General features: G+C 35.5%; 1 protein-coding gene and 1 long non-coding RNA gene across 3 annotated transcripts in view; both read right to left on the reverse strand.

The window, feature by feature from the left end:
• Window positions 1–209: 209 nt before the first annotated feature.
• On the reverse strand, window positions 210–5,490 carry LOC126978814 (uncharacterized). The gene is made up of 4 exons (XR_007732708.1): window positions 5,476–5,490; window positions 2,541–2,726; window positions 1,628–1,768; window positions 210–653 (listed from the first exon to the last, which is right to left on the reverse strand). It is a non-coding gene; the product is annotated as an uncharacterized LOC126978814 (long non-coding RNA).
• A 6,482-nt stretch (window positions 5,491–11,972) lies between these two features.
• LOC126978802 (neuralized-like protein 4) overlaps window positions 11,973–14,568 on the reverse strand; it is a 60,777-nt gene continuing 58,181 nt past the window's right edge. For both annotated transcript variants that reach the window (XM_050827879.1, XM_050827881.1), the window contains one exon: window positions 11,973–14,176. In XM_050827879.1, the coding sequence (XP_050683836.1) occupies window positions 14,077–14,176 (100 nt within the window). In that variant the 3' untranslated portion in view covers window positions 11,973–14,076. The remainder of the gene's footprint in view (window positions 14,177–14,568) is intronic.

Here is a 14,568-nt window from a genome sequence, read left to right on the forward strand (position 1 = left end):
AAAATTAAAATAAATACCAAATTTTCTTTATTATTCTTTTTACACGAAAGAAAACTTACCCCCTACTCAAACTTTTTGTTAGAAATCCCACTGACCGAAAATACAGGTTGTTATTTTTTTTTAATATCTTTCGGGTCGAGATCCGTCAAAAGTTCAAGAAATTAAAAGAAACTATGCAGTTATCTATCTCGAAATAAAATAACATTAAATTTGAAGTAAGAAAGATGTAATAGCGTTTTGTGGAACAGATGAATGTATTATTTCTGTTTAATGAAGACAATATAAAATTAGAAATAATATCTGAAGGGACGACTCAGCGCCGGATTGCTGTGGTTCCTCCAGATGGAATCAAGAATCTGACGCTCCCGTCGTTTGAACTTCAGTGCTGCCTCCACTGCGCTATTCGAACGCTGGTTTACATACACATAATTGTGGTACAGGTCTACACTAATGACGCAGTTGTCGGAGGTGACCACAACATGGATATATGCGTCTGATGCTAGGATCGCTTCTACTATCGTCTCATGGTCAGCTCCTTCGATGTCATACCCGTTCAAGGCGATGATCACATCACCTTTCTTCAAGCCAGCTGCGGCCGCGGTGCCGCCGAAGTCAACGTGGTCCACGTATGTTACGATGTTCAAATCTTGTCCCTGTGCCAAAATGAAATATAATTTACTATATTTAACCCCATATTGACAGAGAACATTAAATATATATATATGGTCAGTCCACATTACCAGTGGGAGGCTCCATTGCACAGGAAGCCGGCTAGATTATGGGTACCACCACGACGCCTATTTCTGCCGGGAAGTAGTAGCTAGTGAAATTACTGGGCAAATGAGACTTAATATCTTATGTCTCAAAGTGACGAGCGCAATTTTAGTGCCGCACAGAATTTTTGGGTTTTTCAAGAATCCTAAGCGGCAATACATTGTAATGGGTAGGGCGTGTCAATTGCCATTAGCTGAACGTGCTGCTCGTCTCGTCCCTTATTTTCATCAAAAAAAAAAATTGTGTCACGTTGTTTGTCCGCGATGAATTAATGTCACAAACGTCAGAAAATTTCTGAAAACTTTTATTTTTAGATGATGTTGTGCGCGCGCAACGTATTAGCAATGAAGTTTATCTTCAATATCATCAAAAAGGTCCAAACGTCACTATATTTTTCTTTAATGTCAATGTAATTTTGCAGAAAAACATTTAAATATGATTTTAATATTCTTTTATTGTATATGGGTTTGGTTTGGTCTTGTTACCAATGCTCTAAATAAAGAAAAACAAAAAATCAATGTAATTTGTCAGAAATGTGTGTCAAATGTCAATAATTGTTAATTGTTAATGATTAAAAGACATATTTTAATAACCAACTTCAACCTGTTACTTTTGTGTTACAGTGATGCGCGCGCATCTTAAAATTTTCACTCTCATAATTTTTTCATAACGCGCCTAAAGAAGTTAAGTTAAAAAGTTTTTGTTGAAGTTATACAACTTCAACAAAAACTTTTAAACTTAAGGGTTGACTTTAAAGTTACTACGACATACTGTTAATTCCTATCAATTTATCATGTGTCAAATAAAATATATATATATTTTTTTTTGAATAAAATGATATTATGATTTGTACCCTCTCGTAGTGTTTTCCGTAGCTTTGAAACGTGAACCCATAGTGGCCGCTCCTTTTCTTAACAATGATCGTACGCCTTCTGCATACTTCCACTGAAGGAGCCCCAGACCTAGCACCTCCTGATGCCATTGACTCCGGAATCTATTAAATACATCAATTGAGTAACTTAAAAGTGTACAAATTAAATTTAAAAACAAATGAACGATGCGCGCTCGAACCCGCGACCTCTCGCATTCCGTGCGAGCGTGAGAGTTGAACAAAGACATATCAAAGTTTATGAACGTTACGTCACTCGAACGGTTGGCTAAGTGGAAGAGCGCGAGAGTTCATAAATGAGGCTCATGGTTCATGTTTGAGGCTCTTTCAAGCCTTAACCACTGATCGTATGGACATGCAACTACCATCATTCGATGCGAAATTTATCCTAGATGGTTTATGGCTACTTATTTTTCGAATTCCAACGTTGCTTCTTTTTAAAATTCACCCAGCGAAGCGGGCGGGAACGGCTAGTATCTTAATAAAAGAAATGTCGGCGGCGCAACAGGTTGAATCGTTGACTCTCAGCCCTCGGTTCGATCCTCGCCCGCCACGTAGTAAAGTGGTTCCGGTGTTCGAATTCATATGTTCATTTATTCGACGCTTTATAAGGTCGGCGGCAACGCTCATGTGCCTCCTCTGGTGTTACAAGAGTTTGGGCTGCTGTAATCACATACCATCATTTAAAACAAATTGAACAAAGAAACTGAGGCCAAAAGTTATGCATAATAATGTACTTAGATTTGGCAATAACAAACAGTATTCTGAACTTTCTAGAACAATAATTGCGAATCAAATTGGTTTATAAATTTCTTCATTATCTCCCACCGACTCCTGAATTCTTATTTAAAAATGTATCTTTGAAAGTGTAACTCACCGAACTATCATGGGAGTCTTCACTGCGGTAGCTGTTAAACACCTCTACTGCCTTTTTCAAAGGATTCAGGTATCTTCCGTTCTGTTCCCGAGGCGGCACACTGTTCTCCATGACGATCAATTTTATTCTGAATTCGGATTAGTTCAGTTTCGAGGTTGCGGCGCCTCTCGGCGAGTCGCCATCAGTCTGCACACGGTCGGCGCCAAAATACACCTTATTACGTTACAATACAGATTTCAAAACGTGAAATGACTATCGAGCGGATTGCAAACGCGGCGCATGCGCGATTATGCAGGCCTCTGTCGCTTTAAGTAACACTCGCAGACTCCCGTTGACAATAATTTGAAGTAGGACCAATGACTTTATATAAATAACATATAAAATAATAGAGCTATTTATTCTACTACTTAAATTTGCAAGTTTTGCAATGTATACAATAATAAGCTCAAGATATTCCTGTCAAACGTAAAGACCGTATTGCTGTATCGGTGTGAATCGTGAAAGTTCACCAAGTCTATCTCTAATGAACTTCAGGTGTTTATTAACCGATGCCTTCGGCAATATCCTGCGACAAAATTGCCAGCGATCATCTTTGGCAACGCTGTCATGAAGTCCCAATCGACCAACAGATAAAACGTCGCAAATGGGCAAGACTGGAGGGATACCAATCATATACCGAGGCAAGCCCTAGACTCATCATCATCATCAGCCGGAAGACGTCCTCTGCTAGACAAAGGCCTCCCTTAAAGATTTTACGACGGTTGGTCCTGCGCTGCCCTCGTCCAACGTATTTCGGCGATGTTGACCTGATCGTCGGTCCATCTTGTGGGGGGCCTACCAACACTGCATCTTCCGGTACGTGGTCGCCATTCGAGGACTTTACTGCCCCAACGGCCATCTGTCCGTCGAACTATGTGCTATCGGGTGCTTTGTCTTGTCAGTTACTTTGGTTCTCCTACGAATCTCCTCATTTCTGATACGATCTCGCAGGGAAACTTCGGCAATAGCCCTCTGAGCGACCATGAGCTTTCTCATCAGGCCCATCTTTAGGGACCACATCTGCGCACCGTAAGTCGTAACTTGAAAACCTTCGTCTTCAGACACGGGTATTTGGGACGAGAATATTTTACTGAGCTTCCCGAACGCTGCCCATCCGAGTTGGATTCGACGAGTGACCTCTTTCGCCAAATTGAACGTGTCTTACTGGATAGTTTGTCCGAGATAGACGTTACTCGTAGATAATTTCGAGAGTACAGTTCCCAATTGTTATGGGAGTAGGTGCGACATGGACATTTGACATGATCTTCGTCTTGTCCATGCTCATTTTGAGACCTACTCCTTGGGAAGCTGTATTGAGGCCATCGAGCATATGGCTTAAGTCTTCCACAGTCTCTGCCATGATTACGATATCGTCTGCGAATCGAATGTGAGTGATATGTTCGCCGTTGATGGTGATGCCCAGTCCGTTCCAGTCCAGAAGCATAAAGAAATCTTCATCGCCTAGTCTGACTCCCGCTGCAGTCGGATAGGCTTCTAGATCAGATTCTTGCTGCAAATGATGTGTCCTTATATGTGTATAGAATGTTATTTAATCGTTATTATTATAAAAATGATTAAGAGAAAATTTTTAAGAAATAAACATTTTGACTGTTGCTTCTTCGATATATTCTTGATAATGACACGAGAGTGTGTCAGGGATTGGAAATAATACTCCGCTTATAGGAACGATCTTTATTTGCGTTCACTTTTTTCTGAACTTGCACTTGCCGGTCTGCCGCTGTTCCTCTTGTAGGTGGCGGTACCTTCAACGCGTCACACCGCACCGAACACTCTCTTCTATCTTCCTCTTCTTGGAACACTTTTCACTACTTCTTCTTTTCTTCTTCTTTACACTTTCGAGTCAGAACTAGAACTGCCGTAGGCCACCTTTAGTACGGCTTATATACCCCGGATCTGTTCTAATTTCAAAAAGATTCTCCCATTCCATCTTTAAATTTAAATTGTACTAGAAAATTCTTTTAACTATTTTTATCCTGCTTACACATTTTCCATCCCTTTTTTGCTGTTCGATTTGATCCTGAACTTACTAGAAATTTCCATTCACTTTACAAAACCCAAAAAATTCCGTACACTGGTAGGTGTATCTAACCCGGGTCTACAGCGTCTAAAGTAAACACTTTTACGCTAGAGCTACGAGTATTGCTGACGGAGCTGTTGAAATTATCAGTGACTTGAAGTTTGACAACTCTCGTCATGTACGTTGCTGCACGATATGACGATTGACAACTCTCGTCATATACGTCGAAGCGTTGCTACGCGACAATAATGTCCTAGATGTTCATAAACACATTGAGGAATTTACTAAAAACTGTCACACTCATAATTAACACGAGGAACAAACATAAACTTGTTATGCCTACTACTCGGTTAAGTCGAGTTAGTAGCGATGTATATGCTTTTACATTATGAACCCAGAAAGTGTACAAAATAAATGCATTATGAAATTTGAAAGAATTGATAACAAACGTTTGTGTGGGATATGTTATTATAACATAAACGATGTTCTTAATGATACCACAGACTGGGAATGAATCGAACACCCTCAGGCTCTTTAATAACAAATGATTATTGTGCTATATTACATTGTAATCCATATTTTTGTTCATTGTGTGTGACGATGCGGAGGGGTATCATAACCGGAAAAAAACGTCCGGAACGTAAGATTATAATTATTTATAAATATTAATTAACAAGTAACAATTATTGACATTTGACAAATTTCTGACAAATAACATTTAGATTATTTTATTTATTTAGAGCATTGGTAACAAGGCCAAACCAAACTAAAATACAGTAAACGAATATTTAAATCTAAAGAGGTTTATAACTGCAAAATTACATTGACATTAAAGGAAAACATGTACATTATGTATACCTTATTGATATCATTGAAGATAAATTTATTTGACAATTACTATGCGCGCGCACGACGACTGCTGACGACTTCTGACGTTTGCGACATTAATTAATTTTTCTGACTTCTTTGTCCATTATTAGGACAGGCAAAGAGTTCAAGCCTATACAGCCGTATTCGTTAATATTCAATAATTTATATAATAATTTTTGTTCTTTCTACAAACGTAGAATAAATAATTTTAAGGATTTGTTTTGTTACGCCAAAGAAGTTCTTCTTGCGTGCATACATATGTATTCACACACATTTTTTTATTTTAGACAGTGGAATTCAGTGGAAACTGCCCTATTTTAGTAATTCAGTAAAATTAATATATTTATAATAAGAAACTTCGTTCCTATCCGGTGTCCCAGGACACCACACGGTTTGATAAAAAAAGCCCGCTGAGTTTCTTGCGCCCGTTCTTTTCAGGACTGAGGCACTCTATTTTGAATAGCTGGTAGTTTTGACGTGTGCGTGTGTTTAATGTGAGCGTTAGCTAGTCTAGCTCTCCCAACTGAGCTAACCGTTCGAGTGACGTATCGTCATAAAATTTGTATACTTTGTTCAACTGTCAGGTTGTGGCTTCATCTACAGGATCTACTTTAGTTCCTATATATAACCTGCTCAGTCGGAACGCCAGAGGGCGTGGGTTCGAGCCCCGCATTGTTCATAAAATTTTGTTATTCAAATTTTATTTGTGTTTTAGAAACATAGAAAAAAACATGTAAATATATAAATAGAAAAAGTAAACAATAAATTTTGGGGATTGTATGTTGTATGTAGAATTATTTAGACCTGAAAATAACAGAATAATAAAACTAAAAAATATATATGATGTACATTAATTACCATGCAAACTTCTACCGAAAATTGTTTTTGAACGAGATAGTAAGTAGTTTGTTTTTAACACACTATCATTAAAACATCGATCAAAGTTACAACGAGCTACAAGTACTTTTATATTATTTTACTTGCTGCTACGGAACCCTCAATGCGCGAGTCCGACTCGCTCTTGGCCGTTTTTTCTTTATTGCGGTACCGTCGAGATGTTGCCAGAGGTCGGTCACTCCATTCCCAATCTGTGGTATCATTAATAAAGTCGTTTAACTTTAACCACATAATCCTTTTTAAACAATTCTGAATTAGCTTTAGAATTTTGAAAAATATACATCACAAAACAAAATACTTATGAACCCGACTTAACCGAGTAGAGCCATAACAAATAATATTATGTTTGTTCCTGGTATCAACATTTGATTATCACAGATTCTACCAAATTCGCTAGGTACCTAAACATTTTTATTGAAGAGGACAAACGAACGTACGGGTCACCTGATGTTAAGTGATCACTTGATGACCGACGTCAGTGCTGACCGTCGGTCGAGCACAAAATGCAACCTAAGTAGTCTAATTAATAATGTAGCAAGCATCATACTTAAGTACATGGTCTACATTTTTTTTTCTTGATAATGTAGTGTTTGTATCAAATATAAAAGAAACATGATCATAATTCGACTCTTGAAGCAGCATCGCTTCATTTCTTTTATAAACTATTTATCATATCTTAAACTAGGTAATCGTCATAGGTTATTAAATCAAGGCACATGTCTACCAAATTATTTATTGAATGATTAAAAAATAGTAGGTATATAATTTATAATAAAATACGAATAATCATATTATCAAGACATAATTATAAAATAAAGGAAGGATAAACATAATATCATCTCTTAACGGCTAACAAGAAACTAAAAGATATAAATTAGTTTAATTAAATAGAGTATAAATAATTACAAATATTTGAGAAGACGATTATTTTCGATTTTGATATTTCAATCATTTAATACGCAAAAGTTAAAAGCAATCTGAGATTTTAAAAAACACAGTATAGTGCCACAAACTTATCTGGCCCGGTGGCCAAAAGTAGAACTAACGTCGCCATTTTGAAATGTCAATCAGCCTGTTATTCCATGACATTCCCACCATTGATTGTTTGTTACGTGTGTTTATTTTTCTTTTTGTGGTTTTAATAAGTGAAAAATGCCGAAAGCTTTAAAAAGTGATGCGAGGAACGTTATATTACAAGTTAAGAATTATATGAAGGAAGAAAAACGCCTTCAGGCACCAATTATATGCTTCGATAAGTTGTATGAACGCGTTGCTGCTGCCACAGGTTAGTGTTGTCAGCTTCTAAAAAAATACCACCACGCACTTTAAATTAAAATACATATTTTTAAATATTATTTATTTACTTTTTGTTATTCCTATTGTAGGTGTCGGGGAGCGATTTGTAAGAAAACTTGTAAAAGAAAAAGAGCAAGCAGATGAAACTGGAACAAAGATTTCCACTCCAGGAAAAAAAAGGAAAAGGACTAAAGGCAAAATTGAAGTGGACAATTTAGATCTCGGTGTCATTAGAAGAAAAATTTATGAATTCTACAGCATGCGCATAGAAATTCCCACATTAGCAAAGTTGTTAAATGTGCTCCAAGAAGACATTGATTTTAACGGGAGTCGTGAAACACTCCGAAAAATACTCACTAAACTTGGATTTCCTTACAAGAAATCAAAATCTAATCGAAAAGTACTAATTGAACGTAATGACATACATAGCATGGAGAGCTAATTATCTACAAAAAATTTATGAAAATGAATGCGGTGAAAAAAAAACCAGTCATATTTTTGGACGAGACTTATATTCATTCGTCTCATACAGCTGGACGCTGTTGGCAAAGTGATGAAGTTGATGGTGTGCTTAATCCAGTCTCGAAAGGAAACAGATCAATAATTGTTCATGCGGGAGGACAAGCTGGCTTTGTGGAGAATGCGTTATTAGTTTTTCAATCAAATACAAAAAGCGGTGATTATCACGATGAAATGAATAGTACAAATTTCAAAAAATGGGTGACTGATAGACTTCTACAAAATCTACATCGGCCAACATTAATCATAATGGATAATGCATATTTTTTTTTTAGTATTTCTATAAACAAATGCCCTAATTCAAATTATAAAAAGGGTGATATGCAAAAATGGCTGTCAGAAAACAATGTTGAATTTAGTCAACATTTCACAAAACCGCAACTCTACGAATTAATCAAAAGGCACAAACTAAAACCTATTTACGAAATAGATGAATTATTGAAAAGTAATGGACACAGCGTGTTAAGGTTACCACCATACCATTGCGATTTAAATGCAATCGAAATGATTTGGAGCTCTATGAAAAGAAATGTAGCAGATCAGAATATTGGTAGATCAAATTCTGAAATGCCTACATTGATTGCAGAAGCTTTTGATAAAATAACAGTTACGGAATGGCAAAAGCATTGCAATCATGTAAAAAAAATTGAAAACGAGTATCGAAAAAGGGATGGATACTTAGACGAGGCTTTCATCATTAATTTAGGTAGTGATAGTGAAAGTGAAAGTAGTGACTCTGATGATGATGAAATGACTTATGTAATTCATACAATTAAACAATTCCGGTGATATAAGAATACCTGGAATATCTCCATTAGAGAACACTCGGCATACATTTTATGTAAATGATCATAATTATTGTATAAAAATATAAAGATTTTTAATGGCACTATTTGTTTACTTTTTAGTGAAGTAACATTTATGTTACATTAGGCGTGTTCAGAGAGTCACTATTAACGCTACTTTTGCTATTTTCTGTCAGATGCGTGAACAAAAAATAGCGAAAGAAAGCGAAAGTAGTGAAAACCGTGACACCCTGAACACCTCTAATATGTGCATATTATTTTTACCCACTGTATTGCAAAAAATATTTAGTAGCAACACTAAATGCGATAACAGCGACGCTGCCAGCGGGCCAGATAAGTTTGCGGGACTGTAGCGGTTTGTTTATGTTGAATTTATAGTTAATAGGAGCTATTTTATACACTGAATGACTTCAGAACAAATCTAATGATGTATTTGCATGCATTTACACACGCCGTGCATTTGCATGCAGAACATATTGGCTTTGGAACTTTTGTATGTCATTTTATTTTCAAAATTAACTCCCAATTGGATTCTTTTTGATGTCAGCTAAAACACTTACACCAATTCAGACGCAATTGGTACTTTGGTAAAGAAATTGCGCAGAAAAATTCACAGAATTCTTTTCAGCGCTTTATTTTAAATTAAAAATGCAAGAACGCTTCGTATTAATAGTACAATATTGTAACAAATTATAAGACATTGTGTTGAACTTTGTAAGTTATCACACATTATAATTTCATATTGGTAAAGGTGTTTATACTTTATAATCACGATATGCTTGAGGGTCCAAATAAATTGCTCTGAATGACCAAAGGATAAAATCATATTTAATTAGTCTGATATTTCCGCAAAAATATCGGTATGCTGTAATCATCAGTATTTCACTAACTTTATAAACATTCGTTGCGATATTTTTTTTGTTCAACTTAAAAGCCTAAATATATTCGAAGTTCTGGTAACCGGTGCCGACTGTCCGTTACCGATTTCAATATTCACCCAACCCGATTACGTCGGTATATATAAAGATAAGGTACATGCACTTATACCTGATATATTGCACACACTGAACACTTACAAATCATTCGCCTAACCAGACAGTCGGTACTACGCAAAGAATTCTTACAAATCAAAACTCAAGAATACGCTTAAGATATATCTCAAAACCAACGTTTTAAAACAACATTATTACCACAAGTATTATAGTTTGATGAAATATCAAATATCTTCAGATACATCTATTTATTTATACATACATAAATAATATTGAATGAGGAAGTAAGTATACATTATTATACATCAATCGAACAGACTACAAGTAACGTTGCACCTACAATACTATCAGGCACAGAGGACTTGATAACAAATCGAATAAATACTACTAAAACTTCCTTAAAATTACGAATACTTCAGTTGAAATGTATTATTTGCATATATTGAGTAATTAAAGTGGATTAAGGTGCCATTGTTCTAATAATGTCTATGGAAATGTGATCTAAATTTGAGATTTAATCGGAACGCTTCTTATATATATAATCTTGTTATAATCACTTAAAAATAGTAGTTCTCCATCTTAGGACCGTCAAAAAAGAAGTTATGAATAAAAAAGTAAATCTCGATACTGACAATTTCTACATCTACCTATGTACCGATTCTACTCGCATGAGACATTGTCAACGTACAAATTTTCTGCTTAGTCACCTGCAGTTTCTGTTTCGTCGTATTTTAATGACACAATTCAATTCTGACCGCGCCCGTTTTCTTTACGCTACTTGCGGCACGCTATGATGGCAGCTTTGAAGTGACTTTTGAAATCAAACTGGTGCACATTAAGAAACAGAAATTTGTTCCTTCAAAAAACTAGTTGTTATTTTTTCGCAACTAAATGAACAACAAAACCTCAAAATCGCCATTATTGCAAGCCGCTAGTGTTATTGACACACTCCAGTCGCCGATTACGGAGACCTCACGTTTATGCCTAGGTGGCGCATATTGTGGCCATGTGCGCTCACAACGTGATGCCACCCGCGCCATGTTTGAGGGTAGCGATGAATCGATACTACTGAGTACTCATTCGGTATCGATACTTTCATACTGATACTGAGTACTAGTATCAAATGAAAGTATCGTATTGATTGGTGTCGCAATGCCGCCATCCGCCTCAGGCCCGAGCCCTTAACCAGCTAGCGGCCGCGCTCCTATCCGTCAAGATGAATTGAGGCACTACATAATATTATGAAGAATTTATTGGTCAAATTAAATGATTTGGCAGTAAATAAAAAAACGTTGATTATAAATGTATCATTTTTACTCCATCTCTCTTATGCATATCGGGCAAAGCCTCGCTTATGAATTTAGTAATGTTGTTAAAAATTAAATGAGTATTGATTACTCACTAGTATCGATACTTTAATAAAGTATTGAATGTGGTATCGATACTTTATTTCGATACTAGTATCGATGAAAGAGTGGTATCGTTTCATCTCTATTTGAGGGTAACTCGTAGATCATTGTTTGAAAAATGTCAGAATTCTCTGTGCTCTGCAATAGGAGGATAACAATTTCACAGCGTATATTAATAGGGATCATTATCGTACCTTACTTATATTGTGATCATTGTTAAAATAATATTATAATTAAAATGACAGATCAAATTATATTTTAATTTGATTTTCACTTATAATTCAAATTGAAACTAGGTGATACCTTGCTTAAATTTGAATAATAATCTAAAAAAATTGCAACATACTACTTATAAATTTATTTTACAGTAAATATTATCATTTATCGTTTATTAATCACCGCATGTAAACAACATACTGATCTCACAGTATTCTCATACAATAATTTAAATAGTAACAATATACGTTCTCTTATTAATTATAAAGACTAGCTGGCATTAAAATGTTACATTTAAATCTTGTGTCCTGTTCTGTAATAGAACACTGTGTGAGTAAAAAGATATGGAGTGGATATTTATTTCAAATACTTTATTAAAATAGAATTAATACAATTTCGATTGGTTAAAATTTTCTGTTAATATGTATGATACGTATGGAGGAAGGTATGAGTGTGTAAGGGAAATAGTAAAATATTCTTAAGATATTAGTTTTAAAGAAATACTAGAGTTGTACTTTGATTCCAAAGCGTCACAATTTGGATAACAACTGATAATATTATGACAGTAATTGATGAAACTGCTATTAATACAATTATACAAACACTAGAAACGCATTTTCATCAATCTCACAATTTCTACGTATTCAATTCTAATGACAACAGTTAAAATTCGAGTCAGAGCTTACACTACTATAAGTATAACTACTGGGCCTTCATTAAGGCTTAATTTTTTTAACAGATATTAAGAATATGTTAGGCCACCAGTTATCGCAATATAATTTTAGGGAAATATGATTTGACGTCGTGCGATAAATTGATGGCTTTAGCGCTTTCTCTAAGCGGCTGTTTCACAATATCCAAAAAAATAGCAGATTGTCATAGGATAGATAAATTAATGACAATAAAATAATGCTTTATTCGATAAATAAGTACCTCCTTATTCATAATGGTCCGCTAACTTTAAACAGCCGCTAAGGAGTGTTTTTTCTCATTCTGACACAGGTCAATAGAAGAAGACAGAGCGAAAATTAGCAATGCTTTAAGTTAGTTAAACTATTACGAATAAGGGGGGTAGAAAGTAGCCTATTCGTAACTTTACTTGGACATTGTGAACAGCCCCTAAGTTTTCTCCCTGTCGTGTATTCTGTAAATTTGGAATAACTTAACTTCGCATTTATTAATAACACAGAATCCAAGCCTCAGACGCTCTTTTGTGTGTTCAACGCGATAACGGACGTTAGGTGTCAAGCCTTAATGGAGTCCATAAATAATAGAACAAAAACTCGTTCACCGTTACAATTTGTTAGAAGACAACAAATTGAGTGAACATATTTTCGCATAACCGTGAAATGTGCGATTGTAGCCTAACTAGACATCGGATACAGATGTATTTTCAAAAACTCTTACTATCACTATTTACAAAGTCTAGAGTTTAAAAGCCAATGTTTGCTTGTTTGGAAATATTGTAATTGCTGTCTCAACCCGCGGCAATAACTTCTAATAGGTAGAAAAATTATTTTAGCAGACGGCCGATACAGTTGATCACATGTGATTCGTTGACTTGTCGAAATCTATTTATAAAATATTTCTACTTCAGCAGACATTTCAGCGAGTTGAAATAATAGAAATTTATTTATTTTCAACTACAGATAAACTCTTGTCTTTCTGAGAAATAAAAAAGAATAAGGGCTTTAAAGATTTTGTAATGATCATGTGTCCATCTGACGTAGCGCTTTATCGGTATAAAATACCCAATTCTTAGAAATATATCGGTATATATGTCTTCTTTGTGAAATGATTTTAAAATACTATTAAAAGTATTATTGAGTAAACCTGTGGGTTAAATAGTTAATCATGGAAGTAGTAGTAAACCATGCAGGTTAATATTCCTTTCAAAATCTCAGTATTTTCGTATGCATAATATATATTTCTAGTGCAACTTCTAGTCGCCGCAAGTGTTCATTTTTGTAGTTATCTGTTATTCGTTGTTTATTCTAGACTGTTACACACAACAGTTAGCGGCAGTTTCGGACCACTTATGTTAAAGGCATGATTCGAACATCATCTACGATTTTACGACTTACCTATCTCTTAAACCTTTATTGTGTCGTAAGGCGTTTTGTCATTGGTACGCCATAACTTCCAGTTCTTCGTCAAATAAAATGACTCAGACACCATTTTGAATGTTTGCCGAAATTTATTTTGATATTGACAAATAATACGAATTCAAAATGAACATTGCAATGCAATGTGCAATCAACAAACTTATTATAATGTTTCATTTGATCGCGCATCAAGATTACGTGACCGATTGTCGAGTGCGAACATTTTGCACGAGTCGCACCTTGTACATTATAATTGTGATGTTCCTGGCTGTGGTGGAGGCAACATTTTGCACGGGTCGCACCTAGATTATTATAATTGTGATGTTCCTGGTAGTGGTGGAGTCGGTAGTCACTCGTCGCTGCTATAAAGTTCCTCATCTGCTAATACCATGAAAGGCTTCAAGTAGATGAGCAAGGCGAGAAGACGGTCTTTGTCAGCGTCGTTCCCTCTAGAATAATACGAAAAACATAAAATATGTGCTAATCATCGAATAAATAGTGGGGCTTATCAAAGCTGCTGACATTATAATTCTGTGTTTATTTTAACATGACTTTCAATTCATTCACATATTATATGGCAATCAGGGACAAACTGAGCAGGATGCTCAGCTGATGGTAATTAATACGCCCTGCCCATTACAATGCAGTGCCTCTCAGGTTTCTTGAAAAATCCAAAAATCCTGAGTGGCACTACAATTACGCTCGTCTCCTTCAGACATATGGTGTTAAGTCTCGTGTGCCCAGTAATTTCAATAGTTAGTACTTATAATATACTATAGAAAACTCACAGCCACATAATTCGTGAGCTATTTTGACTTAGCTAGTGTTTTAACATTTAAAA

Source organism: Leptidea sinapis, chromosome Z (genome assembly GCF_905404315.1).
Source record: "Leptidea sinapis chromosome Z, ilLepSina1.1, whole genome shotgun sequence".
Taxonomy (NCBI): Eukaryota; Metazoa; Arthropoda; class Insecta; order Lepidoptera; family Pieridae; genus Leptidea; species Leptidea sinapis.